Source organism: Protopterus annectens, chromosome 5.part1 (genome assembly GCF_019279795.1).
Source record: "Protopterus annectens isolate FY-2018-M chromosome 5.part1, PAN1.0, whole genome shotgun sequence".
NCBI classification, from domain to species: Eukaryota; Metazoa; Chordata; order Ceratodontiformes; family Protopteridae; genus Protopterus; species Protopterus annectens.
Window position 1 is genome coordinate 569,115,393 of NC_056736.1, and position 26,923 is coordinate 569,142,315.

At 42.8% G+C, this 26,923-nt stretch overlaps 1 protein-coding gene across 1 annotated transcript in view; it reads right to left on the reverse strand.

The window, feature by feature from the left end:
* IFT88 (intraflagellar transport 88) overlaps positions 1-26,923 on the reverse strand; it is a 1,839,004-nt gene that overhangs the window by 839,992 nt on the left and 972,089 nt on the right. The window contains exon 15 of the mRNA XM_044073191.1: positions 18,223-18,322. Within this exon, the coding sequence (XP_043929126.1) occupies positions 18,223-18,322 (100 nt within the window). The remainder of the gene's footprint in view (positions 1-18,222; positions 18,323-26,923) is intronic.

Genomic DNA, 26,923 nt, shown 5'->3' on the forward strand with positions numbered 1-26,923 from the left:
GCTTACTGAGAGTTGCTGGTGAAGAATTCAGGGGATGAGCCAAGCTGCTAGATTCAGGGTCTGTAGCTGAGGGTGCAAATTCTGGCCCTCCTGCTAGGACAGCAGGGAAGGGGTCTGAGGCAGGTGCCATGGTGGGACGACTGTCGGACTGCACAAAAGAGGATACCAGTGCTGGCGTGGCCAGTCTGGTGCAATCAGGATTGTCTTTGGCTTGTCCTGTTTGATCTTTAGTAGAACCTTCAAGAGGTGGGGCGGGGGGAAAGACATAGATTGAGAGGCTTTCCCAGGTAAAGGACAGGGCATCCACTTTCCAAGCTTGGCTGTGGGGAGTTCTGGTGCAATATTTGCTCAATTGATAGTTCTGAGGGGAAGCAAAGAGGTCCACCTCTGGTGCCCCCCATCTGTTCCTCAAAAGCTTGAATATTTTGGGTTCCAGTTTCCACTCATGTGGGTCCTTGAGAATTCTGTTCAAGTCGTCTGCCAGTGAATTTAGTTTGCCTGACAGAAATTGAGCTTGCAGGTGCACTTGGTTGCTCAAGGCTGTGTTCCACAGAGCCATGGCTAATCTGCAGAGTGGGTAGGAATGGGTTCCCCCCTGCTTGTTTATGTACCACATAACTGTGGTGTCGTCTGCCTTTACCAATAGTTGTCCTGAAAGAATAAGGTCTTTGAAGGCTGTCAGAGCATTCTGTACAGCTAACATTTCTTTTTGATTGGTATGCAGGTGCATTTGCCTTGGGTTCCATTTGCCTTGAATGCATTGTCCTGCCATGTGAGCCCCCCATGCATAGACTGATGTGTCTGTTGTTAGGGTGTGGGCGGCAGGGGGTTGAGTGAAAGGGAGTCCCTTGTCATGGTAGCAGGCCTCTGCCCACCAAAGGAACTCTGTCCTTAGGCAAGGAATGATATGAATCATTGTTTCCAGGTCTTGAGAATGTTGACACCACAGACTTTTTAAGAACCATTGAAGTTTCCTCATATGCAGTCTTGCATAAGGAATTAGTAGAATGCAAAAGGCCATGAACCCTAGGGCTTGCAGTATTTTTCTTGCAGAGAGCTGGGTTTTGGTGGTCAGTAGATTGAAGCAGTGTGTCAAATACATTTGCTTTTCTGGAGTGAGGAATGTCATGTGGGAAGCTGTGTTGAAGCTTGCTCCCAGGAATACAATCTGTTGGCTGGGTACCAGATGTGATTTATTTTCGTTGATGTGTACTCCAGTGAAGTTAAAAGTCTCTTTACACATGGCAGGCGTTGTAGTAGAGATTCCTGACTGCCCGCATGAATCAGGCAATCGTCCCAAGTATGGGTAAATTTGAATCATTCTCTGCCTGTAATATGCAATGGCTGGAGCTAGGCATTTTGTGAATGCCCTGGGCACAGTAGATAAGCCAAAGGAAAGTGCAGAGAGCTGATAATGCATAGAGCCTGCTCTGAAACATAGGTATTTCCTGCCAGATTCCCTTAGGGGCATGTGCAGATAAGCTTCTTTTAAGTTTAGGGTTGCCAGCCAGGAGTCCTTGGCTAGCATAGGAAGCAGCTGTTGGAGAGTAAGCATTTTGAATTTTGGAACCACCAGAAAGGTGTTGAGAATGGACAGATCCAGGATTGGATGTCAAGAGTTTTCTTTTCTGCATACCAGAAACAGTCTGGAATAAAAGACTTGCCCCCTTTGTTCTGCTGGGACAGGTTGAATAGCCTTGACACTGAGAAGAGAAAGTACTTGCCTTTAGGCCTCTGCCCACTGGTTTGTGGGGAGATCTGGCCAGCCGCTTGGGGTTGGGAGCGAGTGGAAGTGGAATCTGTATCCCTGGGAAATAATGTTTAAGACCCATCTGTCCTGGGTAATGTACTCCCAGTTTTTGGCATGCAGGGCAAGCTTCCCTCCGAAAGGTGCAAGTACTTAGGCAAGGCTTGGAAGAGTTAAGGATAAGTCATTGGGAGGTTTTACCATAGGATGGCAGCTTACTACTCCCTGTTTTGGACGTGGGTGCACTCCATTGCTTAGATCTGTGCATACCCTGAGACTGTAGTCTTGGTGGTCTGCTGCTCCTGGGTTTGGACTGAGAAGGTCAGGGAGGGACTGGAAAAGACCAATTTTTTGAAGGCCAATGCCTACTGAATCTAGGTGGCTGTACTTGTAAGAAATCTTTAACAGTTTGCATAGATTTAGCTTTTTCCTCCGTCCTTTTGAGGACTTCTTCAGCTTTATTGCCAAATAGATGCTCTTGGTTTAATGGTGCTTCTAGTAATTTTTCTTTGACAAGGTCTGGCAAGTTTTGCTCCTTAAACCAAGCATGCCTTCTAAGAACAGACAGCAGCCCTGCAAGATGCTTCTAAGGCATGAAAACCACATTGCAAAGTACGTTTACCAACTTGGTTAGCAGAATGCATTAACTCTTGTAAATCTTTATGTTCTGCACAATCAGGAATCAACATCATTTTCTATTTAATTAGTTCCATAATATGTTGCTGATACTTTAATGTATGAAACTGGCAATTTAAAGCCCTGATGGCAAGAGTAGCAGAGCTGTATACCTTCTTACCCCATCTGTCTAAAGCCCTAGAATCCCTGTCCAAAGGGGTAGGATTTTTGGCCGTTGTAGCCTTAATGCCTTTAGCTCCCTGGGAAATGGTCTCTGGATCTGCAGCAGGATTCTTAAAGAGGAAATTGTGGGAGTCAGGTACTCTACAGTACCTGTCAGGTTTCCTGGGAGCTGGAGGAAAAGTACCAGGGGTAAGACTGGATTCCAAGAAGACATCATCTACAATTTCCAGAACTGGAGGGATAGCTAGAGGCCTGTGTGATGATTGGGGAGAGACAAGCGAAGGCTGCCAGGCTAGTCAAATAGAACTTAATACATAATTATATAATTTGTATAAATAAATGTAAAATACAGGTGTGTGTTTTTAAATGAAAGAAAAACACTGTAAAATGTGAACTTCAAGATTGTTACAACATTGCCCCCTTGCTGTAAAGAAAAACTAAGTCAAGCCTTTCAAATGTGTCTTTGGAAATTGAAATGATTTGATGACATTCTTTGATCTTTAAAGTTGGTTCCGGTCAGGCTGGCTGAAGACATTCTTCCTACTGTCTTAACTTAAGGAATAATTGTTAGAGTGTACATGTGGAAGGTGCTTTATTGCTTTGGTTTCTGCTAGAGTGTATATGTGAAATGCCTTTTATTGTTGTATTCTCCTGTGCAGGTGTTAGCTTGCTAAATAGTACAAATGGAGTTCTATTAGCCTGGGAACTCAGAGCAGGTGTCAAGATGATGAAATATGAATACTGGGAAAACCTAAGTGTCAAAAATGATGTAATCTGGGGAGGACCCAGAGACATGTTTGTTAGTGATGTTTAAATACTATTTCTCACAAGAGACTGTAAGCATTTTGACTTTGGACATCTAACCCAGCACTGCCTATGCTCTTTATGTATGTAAGCAGGATTGTAGCACTGTGTTTTCTCTTAAGATTATCTAAAGATTAAAAAGTTAGATTAAGTATTTTTCTGTGTAATCACATCTTTCCTACAATATTATTTTAAGTTTCCGTGTGATCTGTGAACTCTCAGATATCTCTGTGGTGTAGTAGTTTTGTCTTGTGTTTTAATTATTTATTATTAAATATTTTAAAAACCTTCTATCTGTGGCTGGTTTGTGTAGAGATAAGCTCTAGAGTACATTGCATATTTATATAGAGTTTATTGTACTAGGCCACTCTGATAAGCCTTAGCCAGTATAGTCACATTACCATTGGATAATAATATTGCACAGTAATAATTGGACACCCTTTTAAGGGCCTTTTAGTAGCTGATATTATTAACTGGGTGGTGGCAGTAATTACTAAAGTATAGTCTAGGCAAAGGAGCACAGTTGGAGAATTTGTGTCAGCTTTTCCCAGGAGTGTCTGTGAAGTTGTATAAATACTTATCTCAAAGTGTGTGTGTGTGTGTGTGTGTGTGTGTGTGTGTGTGTTGTGTCAGCTACTTGGCAGGGACACGAAGCAGTGGTTGGGCAGAGAGGGTATTGGAGGTTTTAGTTTGCCCAGTTAGGCTGAGACCTGGACCCTATAGCTGTGCCAGTGGGGAGTCTTATTGGGGACCTGGTGAGCAAGGGAGCAACCAGCCACAGACTGACTGTGTTCTCTGTGTGCACTTAAGGGAAATTGTACTTTACTGTGTGTATTAGTTATCCTTTCCTCTTCTATGAGACGACCTCCCTGGTGTTAGTGGTGAGGACTGAGGCTCCTTGATTGCTGGGCCAGGGCACAATCATCACAAGTGTTTGGCAGTCGTGGGATCTACTTCATATACTAATTGGCTTGTAGTGGTGTGGGCAGAGCGAATTCTTGTAGCTTATGTACAGTGATCTTTAAAAGTGTTTTGTACTCTAAAACAGCCACGCAGTGTATACTCAGAGTTCAGATCACAATTGTTTTATTTCTTTTGTTAGCTTAGTGTTAATCAGGTTGAGCAGGCAGCATGTCAGCAGAAGAGTATGGAAAGCTGACAAGGAGCCAGCTGGTGGAGATGTGCCAGGCTAGGGGACTGGTGCATGGAAACCTGACTAAAGCAGACCTGACTGCAGCCTTGGTTACAGCTGCATCAGAAAACAGCAGCCTGGAGGACAATCAGACTGACAGTGGAGATACAATATTCTCGGAGAATGGACAGCTCAACCTTTCTGCAGTGGACTTAAAAATCCAGCTGCTGCTACAGAGACTCGAGTTGGAGGCAAGGCGTATGGAACTAGAAACTGCCGAGAAAATGAGGAGTCTACAAGTTGAGGAAAATGAACAAGAGAGGAGGCATGAGAGGGAAATGCTGACTCTTCGCCAGAGTCATGGTGGTAATGGGGAAGGGAGTAACCAGACCCCAGAAGGTCAAAAGGTCAGTAAATTTCTTCCACAGTTTAAAGAGGGGGATAATTCTGATAGCTTCATTCATATGTTTGAGCGGGTATGTAAACAGTATGAAGTTGACCAAAGGCTCTGGTATGGTTCCTGACCCCCTTACTCCATGGTAAAGCTGCAACTTATTTAGTAAAAATGCATGACACTGACTGTTTTGATTATACTGCTGTAAAAAGACATTTATTAGAATGTTTTAAGCTAACACCTGAAATGTATAGGAAAATGTTTTGCGAGCATAGACGCAAGGCAGATATATGTTGTTGAACTGAGCACTTATTTTCATAGCTGAGTGGATGTCAGGTCACCACTTCTGAAGGGCTGGCAGACCTTTTGGTAAGGGAACAAGCCTTTAGCACTTTGCCTGAGGACATGAGGATCTGGTTAGCTGATATAAACAGTGTGCTACTTCAGAGGAGTTGGGGAAGAAGGGAGACCTACACCTAGCAAGCAGGGCAGCCCTGCACAGGAAAGGGACCCTCAGTACTGCTTATGGGACTAAAGGAACCCATGGTGAGCAGCACAGACTGACCCAAAAGAATCTGTCAGTAGCAGGGGAAGTCACTAGTCAAGGTACACGTCCAGAAACTAGGGTTAAATGTTTTGAATGCAACCAGTGGGGCCATGTGGCATACAGATGTCCACGGAGGCAAGGTGGGGAACCAAAGGTGTGGGAGCCAGTAAGTGGGAAAGACAAAATGCCAACAGTGTGTTGTCTTGAGACAACAGGGGTACGGAACTACCATCCTGCAGATATCCTGAGAGGGAAGGAATTGGATGAGGCAGTACTATGCACTTATGCAGTTACATGCAGTAAGGCTAGGAGAGAAGCATGTGGGTCTGGTAGCCTGTGGGAGACTCAGACAGACTGCATACTTGCAGCCAGGACTGGTGAGGTGGTTACTTCAGTAAGGGAGCTACGCTGTAGCAGTGAGACTGAATGCGAGCCACAGCTGCTTGTGGGTACTGATGTTCCCTTGGACAGGGTGACTGCAAAGGTAGAGGTGTGTAGTAGTACCCAGGTTGACAGTGAGGCACCGCTGTCAGAGGATGACAGACTTTCTGTGGAAGGGGAGCTGGGAAGAGTTACAAGGAGAGAATTGAGACAGGCTCAGCTCTCAGACCCTATATTGCAAGGCCTGAGGCAGGTAGCTGGGAGGCACCTGATTCTCAAGGGAAGGGGGAATCTCTATACTGGAACAAAGGGTTACTGTGCAGAGAGTGGACCCCTGAGGGAGGGCTAGAAGTTGAGATAGTACAGCAGTCGGTAGTGCCTAGAGCTTACTGTCTGGCGCTTCTAGCCATAGCCCATGATATTCCCTTTGAAGGTCATATGGGCATAAAACGTACAAAGAGGTGTATTATGCAAAACTTCTACTGGCCTGGAATTTCCAGAGATGTTAACAGGGTACTGCAGGACCTGTGAGCAGTGCCAAAAGGTAGGCAAGGCAGGAGACAAGGTGAGAGCTCCTTTGATGCCTTTGCCTGTGATTGATGAGCCATTTCAGAGGGTAGCTACGGATATTGTGGGTCCTCTGAGTACCCCAAATTCCACAGGGAAAAAGTATATCTTAGTGATTGTAGATTATACTACACGATACCCTGAGACAGTGGCTTTGTCCTCCATTGAGACAGAGAAGGTGGCAAATGTTTTGCTAGAGATTTTCAGCAAGGTAGGTTTCCCAAAGGAAATACTGTCTGACAGAGGTGCCAATTTTATGTCAGACCTGCTGGCTTGTCTGTGGAAGTCCTGTGGGGTGAAGCACATGAAGACCACCCCCTACCATCCCCAGACTAATCATCTTGTTGAGAGGTTAAACTCTACAATCAAGTCCATGCTACGGGCATTTGCAGATCAGTTTATGAGGGAGTGGGGCAAATATTTGCCCCATCTGTTGTTTGCTTACAGACAGGCTCCCCAGGAATTCACAGGTTTTTCACCATCTGAGTTGCTGTATGGGCATAGGGTGAGGGGACCTCTAGATTTAATTCGAGATGAGTGGGAAGGTGAGTGTGAGTCTCACAAGGAGTCTGTTGTGGCATTTGTCCTGAACCTCAGGACAAGGCTCAGGGAACTCATGGGCTTGGCCCAGGAGAACCTGGCAGAAGCCCTACAACAGAAAAAGGTGTGGTATGACAGTAATGCTCGAGCTAGAGAGTATGCTGTAGGGCAGCAGGTGATGGTTCTCATTCCTGTCAGGCACAACAAGTTGCAAGCAGCTTGGGAGGGATCCTACAAGGCGGTAAGAAAGGTAAGTGATGCTAACTACATGGTGGAAGTGCTAGGCAGATGGCAGGGGCACAAATTGTACCATGTTAACATGATGATCTAAGTATATTTTTTGTGGCTTTCCACTTCTATTTATCTAGCAACTGTATTTCGCCTGCTTGCTGATACATTGTTATTGTTTGTCTGCATTTATTCTGTTATTGCACTTGATTTCTCAGTTTGTTACTTTTAAAATCTGTAATTGTTGCAAATTGTTTGTGTAGGCTGTGATAGCCGATTTATAGCATTTATAAGTGTTTACTGTATCTGTTTCTGCTTGTTTCTGAAAAAAAAAATAAATAAAAATATCTCTTGTTTTCCCGCCTTACTGAGCTAGAGTAGTCCAGTTTCAGAGCTTGCTGATCCCTGGACTTTGTTTGCAGTTCCTGTTACTGATTCTTTGCCTAATTTGGAAGAGAGGAAGTTCCCTTGCTTACCAGTGGGAGTGGGAAGCATTGAGCTGCCTGTTGGTCCAGTTTTGTGAGGTTTCAGCCAGTAACTTGTAGTCTATTGGTCGTTTTGGGCCAGTTCCTAGCTTCTTTCAGCCCCCTGATATAAAACACGCTAAACGCGCGGTTTAGCGCGGAGTTGCCACTGTTGCACACTAGGGCAGCGCCAGTTAAGCAGGTTTAAACTATTCGGGCTACCTAAAGTCCACTCTTCAAATTTTCCCTTAAAACTACCTTCCTTGAACTATACTACTGATCTAATCAACATATCCTATAACTAAAAAGATCATCTCTACCTGTCTCCGAGTAGACTATTCTTTATCTGTTAAACCTAGCACTTGCTCCTACAGTACTTATCACCTTGATACAGCACTCTTGTTATAGATAGTACCCCAAAAAGGCAAACCCCATTTCTCAGACACCCACATCCCCCGGAATCTCTTTTAAAGTTTTTTTGTCTATTCCTTCTAGCATGTCGAGGGATCAGTTGCTAGTGTCCTCTCCTGCTCAGCTGGTGAACCTGGGAATATTGAGGCAATGTTACAATTGCCTCATGTACACAGACAACCCTCTCCTCCTCCCACAAAACACAAATACATGCGAGAGATGCAACTATACGGCCAAACTGGAGGCTGAGCTCTCTCAACATAGGACTGGCAAGACCAGACAGGAGGAGAAGGTTACCACACACACTATAGACCCAGTCTCACATAGTACCATCACAACCTCAAATCATACACATAAACACACAAAGACATACTCGGAGGCTCTGATCAAAAATCTACCTAAACAGCAGAGGCCACCAAAGCAGACACCCAAACAACTACCACCTCAGAACACAACACCTGAACACCTGCAACACATAGACCTCACAGTCAGAGTGTCAAACAGTCACAGCCCTTAAGGCCAAACACAATGCCAGACACACTAGTCATTGGTGACTCCATAGTCAGACACACTGACGTCCCGCTCACCAGACTGAGTAAGGAGAGGGTTACAGTAAGCTGCCTGTCGGGCGCTAGAATCCGCCACATAACGCAAGCACTCAGGTCTCTCAACAGCAGGTACAAATACGACTCAGTCATTGTCCACGCTGGTGTAAACGACCTGAGACGTACCTCCTTGGACTACATGAAAAGAGACATTGAGGAGCTCTCTGATTATGTAACCCAGGCAGGTATGACCCTGACCTTGAGCAGTATCCTACCTTCACCAAGAATGATGCCACAATACAGAGATAAGATGATCAGCTTTAACAATTGGCTTAAACTCTGGTGTCATTCAAAGGGGATCCAATGTCTGTCTGCCTGGGATGACATGCTGGACAAGCCACGCTGCTTCAAGGGACGGCTTGCACCTGTCACCCTGGGATTCCGGATATTGGCAAAGGCTCTTGCCACCCCATAGTGCCTTTTTTAGGCAAGGCTCAAATTCTAAACCTACCACCCTAGAACACAAAAATGGAAAAAACTAAGGGTAATGCTGCTCAATGCCAGAAGTCTCAATCTCAAAATGCACGCACTCGAGGCCCTTCTCAGTATGGAGAACATCGATGTCTGTGCTGTGACAGAAACCTGGTTCAAGGCTCCTGAGAGCACCCCAGCACTATCAGGTTTTACCTCATATCATGCGTTCCGGCCCCAAAATCCAGACAATACCAAGAAAGGAGGGGGAGTATCCATATTCATCAAGGACACCCACACCTCAAGATTGGTGGCAACGCACGATGCATCGGAGACCATCCAGGTGCAATTAACCATAGGCAAGACTGCTCTGCAAATTGTAGCATGTTACAGGCCACCCTCACAAACTCAGGAACCTCACATGGCTTTCCTGAAAACACTGGAGGGGATAATGTATCTCCAAACACCATCATACTAGGTGACTTCAATTACCCTAATATAGACTGGGAACACTACTCAAGCCCAAACACCCTAGCCCAAAAGTTCCTGGAATTCATGAACTCAAATGCCATGGAATAACTAGTCACCATCCCCACAAGAGGAGAAAACATACTTGATCTCATCATCACGAACATGGGAGCACAATGTTCAACACCGGAAGTATACCCCTCACTGGTGAGATCAGATCACAAACTAATCTCGCTGGAGGTCCTCATCCCACCCCCACCTGAAATAAAAAAGACCACAGTAAAGAACTTCTCGAAAGCCGACTTCACACTTCTAAAGACTAGTGTGGTCTCCTTTAAGGCCCCCGAGCCAGCGGAAAACAGTACCCAAGCCGTTGAATCACTTACAAATGCCTTCTACCAGCACCTACAGGACTGCATGGATAAGACAATCCCAAGCAAAACAAAGACTCTTTGTACCAAAGGCAAGCGTCCAGTCTGGTGGACCCCAGCCATAAACAAACTCTACAACAAAAGGAGGAAGCTACTACAAGATAGAGCAAAATCCTTAAAAGGTAAGACACCTTTGATCACTACAAGTAAAAAACTAAGAGCTCTCATAAAATCATCCAAAGCAAATTTTGAGAGAAAAATAGCTAAAGACTCAAAAGACAATCATAAGGCCTTCTTTAGCTATGTTAGAAACCTGGGAGGAAACTCCCAGATATGCTCTGAACTAGTTCAAAATGATGTGAAGATTACTGATCCTACAGACATTGCCAACATACTGGCTGACAGGTTCAGTGCAAACTTCTCCCCCCCCCAAAAGGAGAGATATCTATACCAAACGATTGCAGCCCCCCCAAACATCTCTAACGCCCAAGTGAGAACTGCTCTCTCCAAAGCAAAAAACACAGCATCCATGGGACCTGATAGTGTCCCCGGCTGTGTGCTCCACGAACTCAACGAGGAATTAAACCCACAGCTAGGACAGCTGTTTAATCATAGTCTCACCTCTGGATACGTACCCAGGGAGTGGCGCACTGCGACAGTAGTCCCACTTCATAAAGGCAGTGCCTCCACCAACCCTGGAAATTACCAGCCCATTAGCTTGACAAGCCTTATCTGCAAAGCCATGGAGAGGATCATAATGGATCTCATAAATAAAGACATAGGGAATTTGCAGACTTTGGATCCAACCCAGTTTGGTTTTGTCAAAGGCAGATCATGCCTTTTAAACTTGGTTGACTTTTTCGAAACAGTCACCAAAGCCATTGATGAGGGAAAGGCAGTCCATACAGCCTACCTCGATCTGGCGAAAGCCTTCGATACAATACCCCACTCGGGTATCATTGAAAAACTCATCAGCTTAAATGTTAACCCATACATCACAAGATGGGTTGCAAACTGGCTGAGTGACAGAACCCACAGGGTCAGAGTTGCTGGTGCCATGTCAGACTCAAAGCCTGTCACAAGTGGTGTCCCACAGGGCTCAGTCCTGGGCCCACTCTTGTTTGGCATCTACTTTTCTGAAGTACAAGCAAACACAGGAGGGTTATGGCTGACAAAGTTTGCAGATGACTGCAAACTGGGCCAGAGTCGAAAACACATCTGACACAGATATCCTTCAGAAGGGTCTCACAGAAACGGATAACTGGTGCCAGAGCCATGGCCTAAAGTTAAATGCCAAAAAATGCATAGTCATACCCTTCGGGAAAAACAAGGTTACCCCTAGCTACCATATAGGTGGCAATCCACTGAGCACAGAAGAAGTTATTAGGGACCTGGGGATCCAGGTTGACAGTAGCCTGTCATTCGACACCCATGTAGCTAAAGTAGTTAGGAAGACCTTCTACATTGCCCACCTTATCATGAAGGGATTCACATCTAGATCAAGGAAGGTCATAGTTTCCCTATACTCATCACTCATCAGACCAATGATTGAGTACAATGCCCCATTCGGAATGTATCTGACCCGACATTTGCAGCAGCTGGAGAGGTCACAAAAGTTCCTCACCAAAAGGATAAAGGGTCTCAAAAATCTGTCCTATGCTGCCAGACTGAAAGAACTTCAGCTCTATTCAGTCGCTTACCGCTTGCTCAGAGGTGACCTGTGCCTGACATACAAGGCCATGTCAAATCCAGATTTGATGAATATGCTTCACCTCAAAAAATCTAGATCCGTCAGAGCCACAAGGGCGGGAGACTTAAACCTCGACACTGCTATTAATAGGATGTGCTGGAGGGATAGATTCATCACCCAAAGACTCCCTATGCTGTGGAACAAAATCCCGGTATATGTGAGGCAGAGCACCTCGCTGGCCTTGTTCAAGAGAAATCTTGACCAATGGATGGGAGATCGCGGATATACCCCAGGGATTACCTCAGTGTCACTGCTCGACAGAGGCACAGCAAAATAATGGGTATAGTTCCCCATACTAAAGGGGTGGCGTAAGCCACAAAACTATGGGCTAGGCTTGTAAATGCCCTCGGGCAGATAGCCTAGTATAAACCTATGAACCTATGATAACTTACCATGATAGGGAGGCCCTTGTGCTGAGCATTTGCAGTGGATTGCAGGAGGAGTCTGAGGGAGATCTCGGGACTGATTTCCTCAGTGAGGCTCAGGATGACACCTCGGTGGAAGGGGTAGCAATGTCCCAGCAGCTATCTCCTACCCAGGTTCGAGAAATGCGAGCAGTGTTGCAGGAGTTTGGGAGCATGTTCACCGGGAAACCAGGGAGCACCAACCTGGTGCAGCACTAGGTGGATACAGGACCCCAAATGCCTATCAGGCAGGCCCCTTATAGGGTGCCTGAGAGAGTCAAACAGACTCTGAAGGAGGAGGTACAGCAGATGTTGGAACTAGGGGTGATTTGAGAGTCCAACAGTCCCTGGGCCTCTCCAGTGGTGTTGGTGCCAAAGAAGGATGGCAACACCAGGTTCTGTGTGGATTACAGGAAATTAAATAGTCACACAGATTCAGATGCTTACCCCATGCCTAGGACAGATGAGGCCCTAGAGTAGCTGGGTGGGGCTAAGTATCTTACAACCATTGATCTTACCAAGGGTTATTGGCAGGTGCCCTTGACTCCCAGTGCTAGACAGAAGTCAGCCTTTGTGACTCCTTTTGGATTGTATGACTTCATAAAGATGTCCTTTGGGATGAAGAATGCCCCATCGACTTTCCAGAGGCTGGTAGATCATATCTTAGCAGGAGCAGGAGGGTTTGCCCTTGCTTACATGGATGATATTGCTATCTATAGCCATTCCTGGCAAGAGCACCTTCAGCATATCAGGGGGGTGCTGGACAGACTACAGAGGGCAGGGTTGACCATTAAACCGAGCAAATGTCAGGTGGATATGGCAGAGGTCTCCTACCTAGGACATAGAGTGGGGAGTGGTAAGATAAGGCCAGAACTTGCCAAAGTTGAAGCTATTCAGGCATGGCCTGCACCTGTTACCAAAAAGCAGGTGAGGGCATTCTTAGGGACAGCAGGGAACTACAAAAAGTTTGTTCCCAATTATAGTACCATAGCTGCTCCCCTTACAGACCTAACAAGGAAGAGCAGGCCAGATAACGTAGTGTGGACCCCAGCGTGTGAGCAGGCATTTCAGAAGCTTAAGGAAGCTTTGGGAGGATCCCCTGTGTTAGCCAGTCCGGACTACAGCAAAGACTTTGGTGGATGCTTCAAACTATGGGGTGGGGACTGTACTTAGCCAGATTTCTTCAGAGGGAGAAGAGCACCCAGTGGTTTATCTCAGTCGTAGGCTCCAACCCAGGGAGGAATGCTATGCAGCAGTAGAAAAGGAATGTCTAGCCATAGTGTGGGCACTTCAGCCTTATCTGTATGGAAGAAAAAGAAAATTCACTGTGATGACAGATCACAACCCTCTAACATGGATAAACAGAGCCAGTCAGCAAAATACCAAGTTGCTAAGATGGAGTCTGGGGTTGCAAGCATATATGTCAGTGCAGCACTGCAGTGGGAGTAGCAATACCAATGCAGATGGGCTCTCAAGACAGGGAATGGGGTGAGGTACACCCAGATAGATCTGACACTCTCAAGCGACATTTGTCAAGGGGCACTTGAAAAACATGCTTGAGTTCCTTGGGGGGAGGGGGCATGTGACGATTCAGGAGAGACAGGCAAAGGCTGCCAGCCTAGTCAAATAGAATTTAGTACATAATTCTATCATTTGTATAAATAAATGTAAAATACAGGCGTGTGTTTTTAAATGAAAGAAAAACACTGTAAAATGTGAACTTCAGGATTGTTACAACATTGCCCCCTTGCTGTAAAGAAAAACTAAGTCAAGCCTTTCAAATGTGTCTTTAGAAATTAAAATGATTTTATGACATTCTTTGATCTTTAAAGTTGGTTCCAGTCAGGCTGGCTGAAGACATTCTTCCTATTGTCTTAACTTATTATAATTAATAAATGTTAAAGTGTACATGTGGAAGGTGCTTTACTGCTTTGGTTTCTGATAGAGTGTATATGTAAAATGTTTTTTATTGTTGTATTCTCCTGTGCAGGTGTTAGCTTGCTAAATAATGTAAATGGAGTTTCTATTAGCCTGGGAAATCAGAGCAGGTGTCAAGATGATGCAATATGAATACTGTGAAAACCTAAGTGTCAAAAATGATGTAATCTAGGGAGGACCCAGAAACATGTTTGTTAGTAATGTTTAAATACTATTTCTCACAAGAGACTGTAAACATTTTGACTTTGGACATCTAACCCAGCACTGCCTATGCTCTTTATGTATGTAAATAGGATTGTAGCACTGTGTTTTCTCTTAAGATAAACTAAAGATTAGACAGTTAGATTAAGTATTTTTCTGTGTAATCACATCTTTCCTACAATATTATTTTAAGTTTCTGTGTGATATGTGAACTCTTAGATATCTCTGTGGTGTAGTAGTTTTGTCTTGTGTTTTAAACATTTATTATTAAATATTTTTAAAACCTTCTACCTGTAGCTGGTTTGTGTAGAGATAAGCTCTGGAGTGCATTGCATATTTATATAGAGTTTATTATAATAGGCCACTCTGATAAGCCTTAGACATTATAGTCACATTACCATTGGATAATAACATTGCACAGTAATAACTGGACACCCTTTTAAGGGCCTTTTAGTAGCTGATATTATTATCTGGGTGGTGGCAGTAATTACTACCGTATAGTCTGGGCAAAGGGGCACAGTTGGAGAATCTGTGTCAGCCTTTCCCAGGAGTGTCTGTGAAGTTGTATAAATACTTATCTCAAAGTGTGTGTGTGTGTGTGTGTGTGTGTGTGTGTGTGTGTGTGTGTGTGTGTGTGTGTGTGTGTTGTGTCAGCTACTTGGCAGGGACATGAAGCACTGGTTGGACAGAAAGGGTACTGGAGGTTTTAATTTGCCCAGTTAGGCTGAGACCTGGACCCTATAGCTGTGCCAGTGGGGAGTTTTATTGGGGACCTGGTGAGTAAGGGAGCAACCAGCCCCAGACTGACTGTGTTCTCTGTGTGCACATAAGGGAAAGTGTACTTTACTGTGTGTATTAGTTATCCTTTCCTCTTCTAGGAGATGACCTCCCTGGTGTTAGTGGTGAGGATTGAGGCTCCTTGATTGCTGCGCCAGGGTACAGTCATCACAGCCTGTGCTGAGGCACGTTTAAAAATTCTGAGTCTCTTTTTGGACTGAGAGTAGTCCTGGCTCTCCCAGCGGAAATGCTCTCTAAGTTTATGCAGGGTTTCACTAAAAGAAAAATCTTCTGGTGGGGAAGCAGAGGGAATGTAATCCTCTGCATCAGAATCCTCATAGGTAGATAAGGATATGTCCTGGTAATCAGAAGGGTCAGAGTTATCAGACTCCTGATCAGAAGAATCAGAAGGAAAATCAATTGGTCTTTTGAGGGGGAAGGCTGACTTCCCCTAATTCAAGTAATAAGGTCTTCAGCCATTCTAAGCATTTGTTTTGTGGCATGTGGGCCTGAGAATGCACTTTGGTTGTCGGTTTCCGAGGCGTAGTGTGAACTTTAGGCCTGAGAAATTTGGTATTTTTGGTTTGAAATGAAGTTGTTGGTTTAATATGAAAATCGGAAGGCCTGAATACACTCTCAGAAACCGGTGCCTGCACAGCGGCTCCGGACACATCCAAGGTAGAGACATCTGCAGGTTCCATAGTCAAAGAAGCATCTTGCGGCATACCAGACTCTGAATGGGTGTCAGTAGAGGCCTGCGAATCTGCAGAAGCGCCTCACTGAGTACCGGCAGACTAGCGACTAGCTTAACGGTACCATCATCGGCAGTTTTGGAACTATGCGGTCTGTCTCTGTCTTTATCCTTAAGTTTTTTTGGAAGATTGGTAGTCGGATGACTTATTGGAGCCATTTCAGAATACGGAGATTGAGAAAGGAAGAACTGAGCGACAAAAATTGCCCGACAATGAATAGTTCAGGTGTTGGAAAAGGCACAAAACCAACAGCGAGGGACGTCGTGCTCTGGGCCTAAACAGGTGATGCAGTAAGAATGAAAATCTCTGTGAGGTATTTGCTTTCCACAGGCAAGACAATTATTAATTTTTTCTGACATCGGTTAGAGGAAGAAAAAAAGATCCCTAATGGGGTACTTATCTTTTAGAAGACTTCAGGTCTGAAATCGAAAAACGAAAATTTCAGGAGGCGGCCTACTGGCACTCGCGAACTGCTTCTGCTTCGGACACCACACGTCAAGAAAGACTGATGTAATGGCATCGGCTGCATGTTTTATATCCTTGATGACCTGACATCATGGAAGAAGTGACAACATCCGACGCAGAAATCCCAAGACTCTGGTATTCAGGCTGACTGAAGGCTACCTGCAGGCAGATAACCCAAATGTGATGACTGCAACAGTGAAACATGAAGAACATATGTTTTTCTGCTCACAGCTTCCATCAATGTAACACCTAGCAGTATTTTCAGTTAACAACAAATTTTAAAACAAACTTTTTTTTTTCTCAATAGTGATTTACTTACAAGAAAAGCACAAAATGGTGAGTAACATAAAAGAAAAACAGTCTTTCGTGCACTGCTAAGTTCTTTTCCAAAAGTTCAGTATTCCAGCACAGATAGTATTATCCCCAAAGACGGCCAGCAAAGAAAATACTACTTATGAAGAGTAGTCTTTTTCCTTCAGACTATCTTTACCCCACAGGCAGTAGTAATGCTACCAATCTTTCTTTACAAAACAAGCCCAGTTTGTTGTCTAACTCTGTTCACAGATTCATAGGTTAGTATTACGCTAGCTCCCCTTGCAGGCCATGTAAGCCTAGCCAACTTCCCCTTTTTTCTACTCAAATTGACCTATCCTATTTGGCTAGAGATTGGCTTTACCCATCCCATGGTCGATAATTGCATATTAGCCCCAATGAGAATAACTATAATCATACCATAGATAATTTGAGGAGACCCATGGGATAAAGCATTTATGAGCTGCCTCTATCAATTTAGCAGTGCAGGGGCAGTACTCTGATCTATGGATGGGAAACAAAATATACCTAAGTTGCACTTGAATACAGATAGAGATAAGCTTTGTTTTATGTGGAAGGGGAGTCTGTTCCACAGGGTGTCATTTTTTCATAAATGAGGCTCTGGTTTGCTGTCTGCTCCATATTTCTCAGAAACTGCCTTTCCTTCCCTGACACAACCTCTTACTTTGTCCTGTTTAGTAAACACAACACAAACAGCACATTTAATACCACCATAAGCAGTGTTTTTCCCAGACTCAGCAGTGACTGTGCCATACTGGAGTTACCTTGCTGGAACATCTGTCAGTTTCATCCATTGCAAAACTCCACAGTATGTGTGCTTAATGGGCATCCTTGCAATGTCCATATTTATACACCCAGTGGTATTGGCCCTGCTTCTCACTGTAAAGGAAGACATCATACAGAGGTATTCTGCTACCATACTTGGCTTTAAATGATCCTGTACCTGCCTGCCTTAAGGACCGGATTCATTCATATTAACCAGATGACAAAATGGCTCACTTATCATAGATTACTGATGCTTTTTAGTGTGAATAAAGAACCTGTTACTTTGCTTTTATGGATCCAAACTTTTGGAATATGCTACTTCAATAGCTATGGAACACCACTTTTCTTTTGGAATATGCTACTTCAATAGCTATGGAACACCACTTTTCTTTTTCTAAAGGTAACTTCCAAGAGCTTTTTTTTTCCACAATGCTTTTAGTTGAACTTGCATCATTAGTATTGAGTAAATATATATAACTGTATAGTGCTTCACTGTAAGAGCTTAAATAAATCTGACTTTGATTATGCATACAGTTCATGTGCTCTGTGATTAGAAATTATGCTGTAACTTACTATTTCATATAATTTATTTATGACTAGTACAATCTGATGTTTCAAGTAAATGAAAGCTTAACAAACTTAAAAGACAGAGGCTGTGTGTGCATCTTTAGAACTTCTGTGATTTTTTTCAGAGCAGTAGGAAAGAACTATGGACTCTGGCAGTTACACAGATTAGTGCAGACACAAGGGATGTCAGCATGGGCAAAGAAAGTAAGGTGGGGGAATGTCTCAGCTCAATCTGAGTTCACTGAATTTGGCAATATGTATGTAGCAACACAAGAAGAATATCATAATGGATATAGCACTCTTCAGGGGTCCTCATAGTAGGTTTTGTGCTTTAAAACAATTCTTTCAAATACTTAACCATTACTGTACACAAATCAGAGATTCTAAAATGAAGTTTCTAACCTGGTTGAAATCTTTTTGTCTTAAATAAGTAATAGCTTTGTTTATTTCAAGGTCATTTGCAAGCTCCACGTACTGAGATGTTTTTACCATTTCAACGCACCTGTAAGAAAATACAGATGACGTAAGTTAGGACTAACCATCATTATTTGACAGACTGATTGCATCTATATTCAGATCGTTACATTACATGACACATTCTCAGGAAGAATGCTATAGATGAAGTAAAACACTACGTAAACAAAATGCATGCACTTACCACAACATTAAATCTTATAGGTTCACAGGTAAATACCAGGCTAGCTACCCGTAAGGGCCATTTTATGCCAAGCCAGTTTCATTTTTGGCGCTTGAATTAACCTATCCTGTTTGTTACGATCCATGTATGTTCACTTCAGTAGCATGACTGGGATGCTGCAGGCAGCAGTCACTTGGCATCTTTAAGACTCGGCCACACACAAAAACTTCTTGAAATTCCATAATGTACCACAACTCCTCTCCAGTTCAAGTTTGCATCTTTATTTATAACATTATATAAAATTTTCAGTAGAGGTATTAGAAATATTTCAGAAATTCTATGAGTCTCTACAAAGCAGAGAAATGTGAAAAATCGAGAAAAGATACAAATGGAAATGTTTATGGAAGAATTAAATATGCCAAGGTTAGAGGTAAATGAGGTTCAAATACCAACGGTTAGGATAGGAGGAAATGAGATAAAAATTATTATGTATAACCAATCCTACAGGAAAGTCTCCAGGAATACACGGTATTCCTGTGGAAGTTTGGAAGCTAGGAGGGAAAAAACTGATAAAGATCTGGAAGGTTTTGTTTAACAGTATTTTAAGAGGAGGAGAAGTATCACAATCCTGGAAGAAAGCAGTGGTAGCTGTAATACCTAAAGAGGGTAAAGATCCGTCAGATCCAGCTTCATACAAAACCATTTCAATACTGAACCATGATTATAAAGTGTTCATGTCTATAACGGCTAAAAGAATGGCAAAATCAATGCCAAAACTGACAGATATGCATCAGTGTAGTTTTGTGGAGTAGAGGCAAACATTTCACAACATTAACAGAATACTGATTATCCAGAGGGAAGTAAAATGTAAGAGAATACCATTGTAGTTAGTGGGCCTTGATGCAGACATCTATTTCACAGAGAAAGATGGTACTTTATGAGCAGGGGAATGGAAGACTTTGCACTTCCTTAAAAAATTTACAAGGTTGACTAGGTGGATATATGAGGGATCGGAGGCAAAAATTAAAGTGGGTGGGGTCCTCTCTGATAATTTCTGCTTGAGCAGAGGAACCAGGTAGGAGTGTCCTTTTCCCCTTTATTATTTGCATTATATTTAGAAACACTGGCAAAGAAAATAAGGGACTCAGAAATTCAAGGATATAATTGGTATGCTAGTCAAGAAAAACTGGCTTTATTTGCAGATGATATTATTTTATACCTGACAAAACCAGAACAATAGATTACAGTGCTGGGGGACATTTTGAGACCATTTCAGATCTTTTCAGGACACAAGATTAATGAACTTAAAACAATTGCAGTAAATTATGTACCCATGCATGAACTGGTTCAGGAATATCCACATTTATGGGGACATGATGGAGTATGGATTAAAAATGATTCTAATGTGTCAGCTAAAGATATGTGGGAAGAGACTAAACAAAAGATAATACAAAAACTGTGAAAATGGAAGCTTTGTTATATGGATATGGATAGTAAGATACAAGCAGAGAAAATGCTTTTAGTCCTGTCAGTCTTATACACAGGTCAGGCATATTTTTATCAACCAGAGGAGAAGTTGTGGTAGCAATTAATAAAGATCTGAAAGTCTATCTGGGGTGGGAAGATAGCAAGAGTTGAGTGGGATAAGCTAATTCTTCCAGTAGAACAGGGTGAACTGGGATTACCCAATCTGAAGGGGTATTTCAGAGCTACACAGTTAAGACTCCTGTACACAGCACAAGCAAAAAACTATAATTCAAAATGGAAAGGGGTGATGATGAAACGGGGGTGGGGGGGTGTCAAGAAACAGGAGAGACTGGAATTTTGGATGCAGGCCTTTAAGGAGAATAACAATAATCATACAGAATATTATATCCATAAAGTAGCAGAAAGTATTCTAAGAACTAAACCAACACGGGAATGGAGAAAGGAGATTCTGCCGATAGGGATGACTGCAATTAGGGATACAGACAATAGGCAAGAGGGGGGGCTGGAATGTACTGGAGAAAACTGGCAAAATAACTAAGGTACTGGGAGCAAATAACTAGAGAGGGAAAGATAACAGAATGTGAAGACATCAAGAATTTATTTGGACTGCCGGTTAGAGAATTGCTTTCCCTATCAGGGATTGATAAAAGAGTACAGGCAAAGAGAAAGAAATGGGGAGGGGGGGTTTTAAACGAAAGACCAGCACTGGTAGAATTTTTAATAGACTCTAGAACAGAAACTGCCATTAAAAAAAGCAATAATTAGTAGAGCAAATAAAATATTGCAGGATAACTATAAGAATCATTCACAGGAGGTTAGAAAGGATTGGGAAGAGAGATTGGATAAGCAGTTCACAAAGAAACAATGGGAGGATATATGTACAGTCTTCTTCTTTCAGCGGATCACCCCAAATGATGTGGATACTCTACAAAAGGGCCTTACAGAAACAGATGCTTGGTGCCAGAGCCATGGGCTCAAGCTAAATGCCAAGAAATGTATTGTTATCCCCTTTGGGAAAAAACATGTATCCATGAATTACCATATAGGTGGCAGTACACTAAACACAGAAAGTGTGATAAGAGACTTAGGGACACAGGTGGACAGTGGTCTCACCTTTGATAACCACATCACCACAACAGTCAGGAAATCCTTCTATGTGGCACACCTCATCACGAAGGGCTTTTCATCCAGAAAAAAGGAGGTCATTGTACCACTGTACTCATCCCTCATTAGACCCATTATAGAATACAACGCCCCATTTGGTATGTACCTATCAAGACATCTGCAACAACTGGAAAGGCCTCAGAAATACGTCACTAAAAGAATCACAGGCCTAAAGCAGATGCCCTACGCTGACCGCCTTAAAAAACTCCAGCTATACTCTTTCGCATATCGTCTACTCAGAGGCGATCTCTGCTTAACATACAAGGCCATGTCAAATCCAGAGCTTTTGGACATGCTACACTTACAGAAATCCCAATCCCTCAGAGCTACACGCTCCAGGGATCTAAATCTTGTCATCACAATAAACAAAACATGCTGGAGGGATAGGTTCCTGACCCAGAGACTCCCCAGACTCTGGAATAGATTGCCCATACATGTCAAGCAGAGTGCCTCTTTGGACCTCTTCAAGAGGAACCTTGACGATTGGATGGGAGAAAGGAAATTCACCCCAGGGATCACGTCAGTCGCCCTGCTAGACAGGGGTCCAGGAAATTAACTAATGTGGGAAGAAATAGCCAGGGAATTGTTATGGCTAGGCTTGTATAGGCCCTAGGGCTGATAGCCTAGTACCAACCTATGAACCTATGAACCTGTCTACTCATTATTGGCAGTGAAGTTTTATGGTGTCGAGTTGCCAGACCAGCGCCCAACCTTCCACAGAAGGCACACACATGCATGCACTTACGCCTAGGGCCAATTTAGAGTATCCAATCCACCTACAGCATGTCTTTGGGTTGTGGGAGGAAACCGGAGCACCCGGAGGAAACCAACTCGACCACAGGGAGGACATGCAGACTCCGCACAGAAGGCACCCCAGCCAAGGATTGAACCAGAGAACCTCTTGCTGTGAGGCGGCAACGCCAACCGCTGCACCACTGTGGCCTCCCTGGGAGGATATATGTACAATATACGTCTCCCAAATATGCAACAAAATCTAGAATATGTATGATTTTTGCTGGAAATGCTTATGTAGATATTTTTATACCCCAAGTAGACTCCACAGAAGTTTTCCTCAGTCAGACAGCAAATGTTGGAGGTTTAAAGGGGAAGAAAGAGGTAACTTGGAACATATTTTATGGGAGTGCAGTGAGTTGGCGGACTTTAGGGATTTCTTGCAGGATGCACTGTCAGAGATGCTGGGTGGGAAGATTGGTCTGATGAGGGAGATGATTTTTCAGAGCTATGAAATAGAATTGGAATTACCTAGACATGTTAAGGCCTTGCTGTGCCTAATAATGATGGCTGCCAAAAAGCAGTTACTAGACAATGGAAATCAAATCTAATCCAACTATACTGGAACTAGTACCAGAGATAAAATAACAGGAATCGAGATCTTTAGAAAAGGGCAGGCGCAAACTACATAGGAAAATGGGAATTGTGGGAACAATACATACAAGGGAGGAATGAGGTTTAAAAGGTGGCAGGGCTTAAATCAGCTATGTAATGTTTGAGTGAGAAAGATTGGGTAGACTATAAGTGATGTATAATGTTTGCACCTGGGAGTGTGTCAGCATGGTGTGTGATGTAAAATGTTTGCAACTAGGATTGTGTCAATGTGGTTTGTTTTCATTTATATAAATGTATGATTGCCTATGTCGTAAGTGATGGTTTAATAAAGATGTGTCTTGTCTAAAACAAAAGGCAGGAATTGAATAATTTATGTAATACTGCTTAGGTTTTATATATATATATATATATATATATATATATATATATATATATATCAATATATGTGAAGTATAATGTTTGTTATGCTAATATAGTTTGAATACTTTTATATGAATATAAATTTGCCAATGTCACAAGTGAATTCAATAAAGGTGTTTGAAAAAAAAAAAAAAGATTATGTAAAATTTATGCAATATACGGCTACATGAATGGACATAGAATATGCAAAGATCTGACATTTTCTAAGTACATAACTTTAATATCTCACACGATCCAGCCCATTCACCTCAACAAAAAGGACAGAGTCCCCAACTTCTATTTTTGGTGTTATGATGACACAATATCACAAAGAATGGCAGTACCACAGGTCACATCTGATCACATCCACCTCATAGTGTCTTACAAAGGTATGCAGAAAATACCAGGTTGCAGCCACAAAGACATTGCCAGTAGAAGAATTAATGAAAAAAAAAACATGAAGTAGCTGTAGCCCTAGCAGAATGAGTTTTTGGCGCACTTGGTAAAATTTTACTATACTTCTTTTAATATGAGGTGATACAGTCTGGAAACCACATTGCTAAAGTAACCTTGGACACTTCGACCTCTGCCTGTAACAATATATAGAAAAAGCTGGTCATCCTTTCTTATAACTAATTTTTGTTGATAATAAATCTTACACTGGTGAATGTCAAGATAGTACACTAAATACTTTGTCAGAATAATGCAAAATAAAAAATACTGACAGATTAAACAGAATGGTTAGGGTTAATTTCCATAGTGACAAAGGACAAGAAAGAAGGATCAGTGTGCAAACACACTACCTTCATGAAATAAAATATGGGGGGTTTTAGAAAAAAGGGCTTGAAGATCTGCAACCCTTCTTGGCTTATGTAAATGCTATCAAAAAGACAGTCTTCCAAGACAAATACTTGAAATCAGGGAAGCAGCATTATTTTCTCCAGGATGAATTTCCAATCCCAAGGGGAATGGGATCTCTTAGGTCTCTTAGAGGCAGTCTTAAAGGAATGCACCTCTTAAGAAAGCTAAACAAACGTTTAATGAAGTCAGAGAGAAACAGTAAAAACACTGGTGAGAGTAAGAAATGAGTGCTAGATGTACCTTGACAGTGGAAAACTTATATCAATGATAAAATATGTCTGCCAAAAACTGCAACTTCTTGAAGCTCCACCACTATGAAGTTTTTTACACAGCTGTGCTATGTTCTTCATTTAGATCACTGTTGCAATAGTTTTGACAACTATGGTGATTCCTAGAGCTTCAGAATGACAGGAAGATGGCCTGAAAAGACTAACTGGACTAGTCTGGACTTTAGGGTAGCTATAGCTGACTCAGCTCTAGCCCTAGAATTAATGTCCAATCTGTAAGTATTTTGAAAAGGTGTGAGAAGATGTCCAAGAGGCTGTCTCTACAATGGCTTGAAGGAATGCCACAGTCATAGCTGTGACCCTAGTATTATAAGCCTTGACAGTGCTTACCAAGTGTTTACCTTGGAAGAGGTAACAAAAATGTGTACAACGTGCCAGCATTTAGATACAGCTGACTTGGACAAAGCTTCTCCACTTTTTGGTAGCACCTGACTGGATTTTTCATTGCCCTTATTTGTCTGAGCACATTCAGGGAGTCTAAGATTCTTTCTCATATTTTGTAGCTGTGGGAAAAACAGGTAACTGTACAATCACAACTCTGGGCATCAAGGATAGATTTGTTCCCAGGCTGACCCTATCCTCATGGGAGACTTGAAAAGGCTCCTTACACAACAAAGCAGTTCTGAAAATCTCTTTTCTGAGGTAATAGCTATTAATACAGCAGTTTTTCAGATCAAAAACTTTACTTGTGCACTGCCTGCTGAATCAAAGGGAGCTTGTGTGAGATTTTTCAGGACATAACTTAGGTTCCAAAACCAAAACAGCAATTCTTTTCATTCGGGGTCTTGGATGGTGCACCCACAAAACAGGTTACAACTCAAGGAATAAGAGAGGGCAGAGACTAATAACTCATACAAATATTGTAGAATCAGGGAAATGGTAGCTTTAAGAGGTTCTTAATGTGGCTCCAACTAAAAAGTAGCAATTTTCATTGTCTACTTTAATACTTGCTTAACATCCTCAGAAAATAGGTGCTTAAAAGGTACTACAATTCTATCGTCCAGGCAGTCAGCTGAAGTTGTTTGAAGTTGGGGTGTATCAAACAACCCCTGTCTTGTGTGAGAAGACCCAATCTGTCAGGAAGCTTGTGGTAATTGTCCTTGGCCATTTCCAAAAGAAGGGAGAACCACTGTTGCCCGAGCCAGAAAGCAGTCAACATATTCTCAATTTTCACAATGATCCTGGATATCAGTAAAAAGGCAAACAATAACACCCTAATCCAAGGGAATGAGAATGTATCTAGTTCCATGCCTCCTTGCAACATGTCTCAGAACATAATTTTTCACTCGTTTTTGTGAATGGAGGAAAACAGATCTGAGGTGTTCCCCACAGTTGGATCAAATCCTGGATGTCATCAACCCCCTTTTTCCCATTTTCTAAATGGGGTCAGGATGTCATGTCAACTGTCACTATCTCTCAAGATTCAATGCAACTCTTCTACCTTCTTTGACAGTCATGCCTGACTATCACAAATCTTCTCTCACACAAACCATCCATCTCTTGTCTTCTTCCTGTCTGCAATTAGAGCTACATGGGCTTCTGATGTCCTTATTTCTTTATCTGTCCCAGTATGCACCTTACCACCCATCTCAGGCACTTGAGCTCCATCATCCCTAACTTCCTCAACTGCTCTGCCTTCACTTCCCAGGTTTCTATACCATACAGTAGTACTGGTCCACCACTGATTTGTACACCTTTCTTTTCAGCTTCTTTGGCATTCTTCTGTCATACACAGCCACTATGTACCAGTTGGCTTTAGCACCTCTGATTCTATATCTGATCTCCCCATACATACTTCCCTTCTCCTCAACCACCCCTCCCAAGTACTTGAAGTTAGTAACTTGTTCCACTATTTTCCCTTCTATCTAGGTTTTCAGCTCATTCTGATTCCTCCACTTGCTGCCATTATAACAGCCCTTCTGGACTCAGTTTCATCCCATGTGCCTTTAGTTTTGCATTCTATTTCCCCTATCATTTGACCAAGTTATTGTTCACAGTCTGCCTGTAATGCCACATTGCCTGCACACAGCAACTTTGTTAATATGCCTCCTCAGACCTGTTTGCTAATGTAGTACCTCACCAGTACAAACAACAGTTATTGCTGAACCTGATGTACATCCACTCCCACTGGGAAACCCACTGTGAGCCTGAACACTCTTCATATTTGTGTCAATGGGTCCTTGCAAATAGCCTGCACTAATTTTACAAGTGTTTCTGGGACTTTAAACCATCTCAGGGCTGCCTACATCAGGTAGATTGGCTACTTCTTTTATCCCAATTTTGCTTTTTGCAATTATAATGTTATCTGCAGGTGGCCGCGGTGGTGCAGCAGTTAGCGTTGCCGCCTCACAGCAAGAGGTTCTCCGGTTCAATCCTCGGCTGGGGTGCCTTCTGTGCAGAGTCTGCAAGTCCTCCCTGTGGTCACGTGAGTTTCCTCCGGGTGCTCCAGTTTCCTTCCACATCCCAAAGACATGCTGTAGGTGGATTGGACACACTAAATTGGCCATGTGTGTGTGTGTGTGTGCCTTCTGTGGAAGGTTGGGCTCCGGGCTGGCAACTCGACACCATAAAACTCCACTGCCAATCATGAGTGGACAGGTGATCCACTGAGGCGACCCCTAATTGGGAAAAGCCGAAAGAAGAAGAATAATTATGTCATCTGCATATGTTAACAGAAATGGAATTCTTAACCCTTCAAGTGTTATATACCCCACTCCTTCATTTTGTGATTTATTTCACATTAAAACCAATGCAAAGAGCATACAAATTATCAGACATTCTTGTCTTACACCACTCTTCATATGTACCTCTTGGCTTAACCAGCCATTTACAAATATTTTTACTTTATTATTACTATATGCTGACATACATAATTTCCTGTCTTATATTTTTTCATTATTACCCATGAGATTTCATGTCC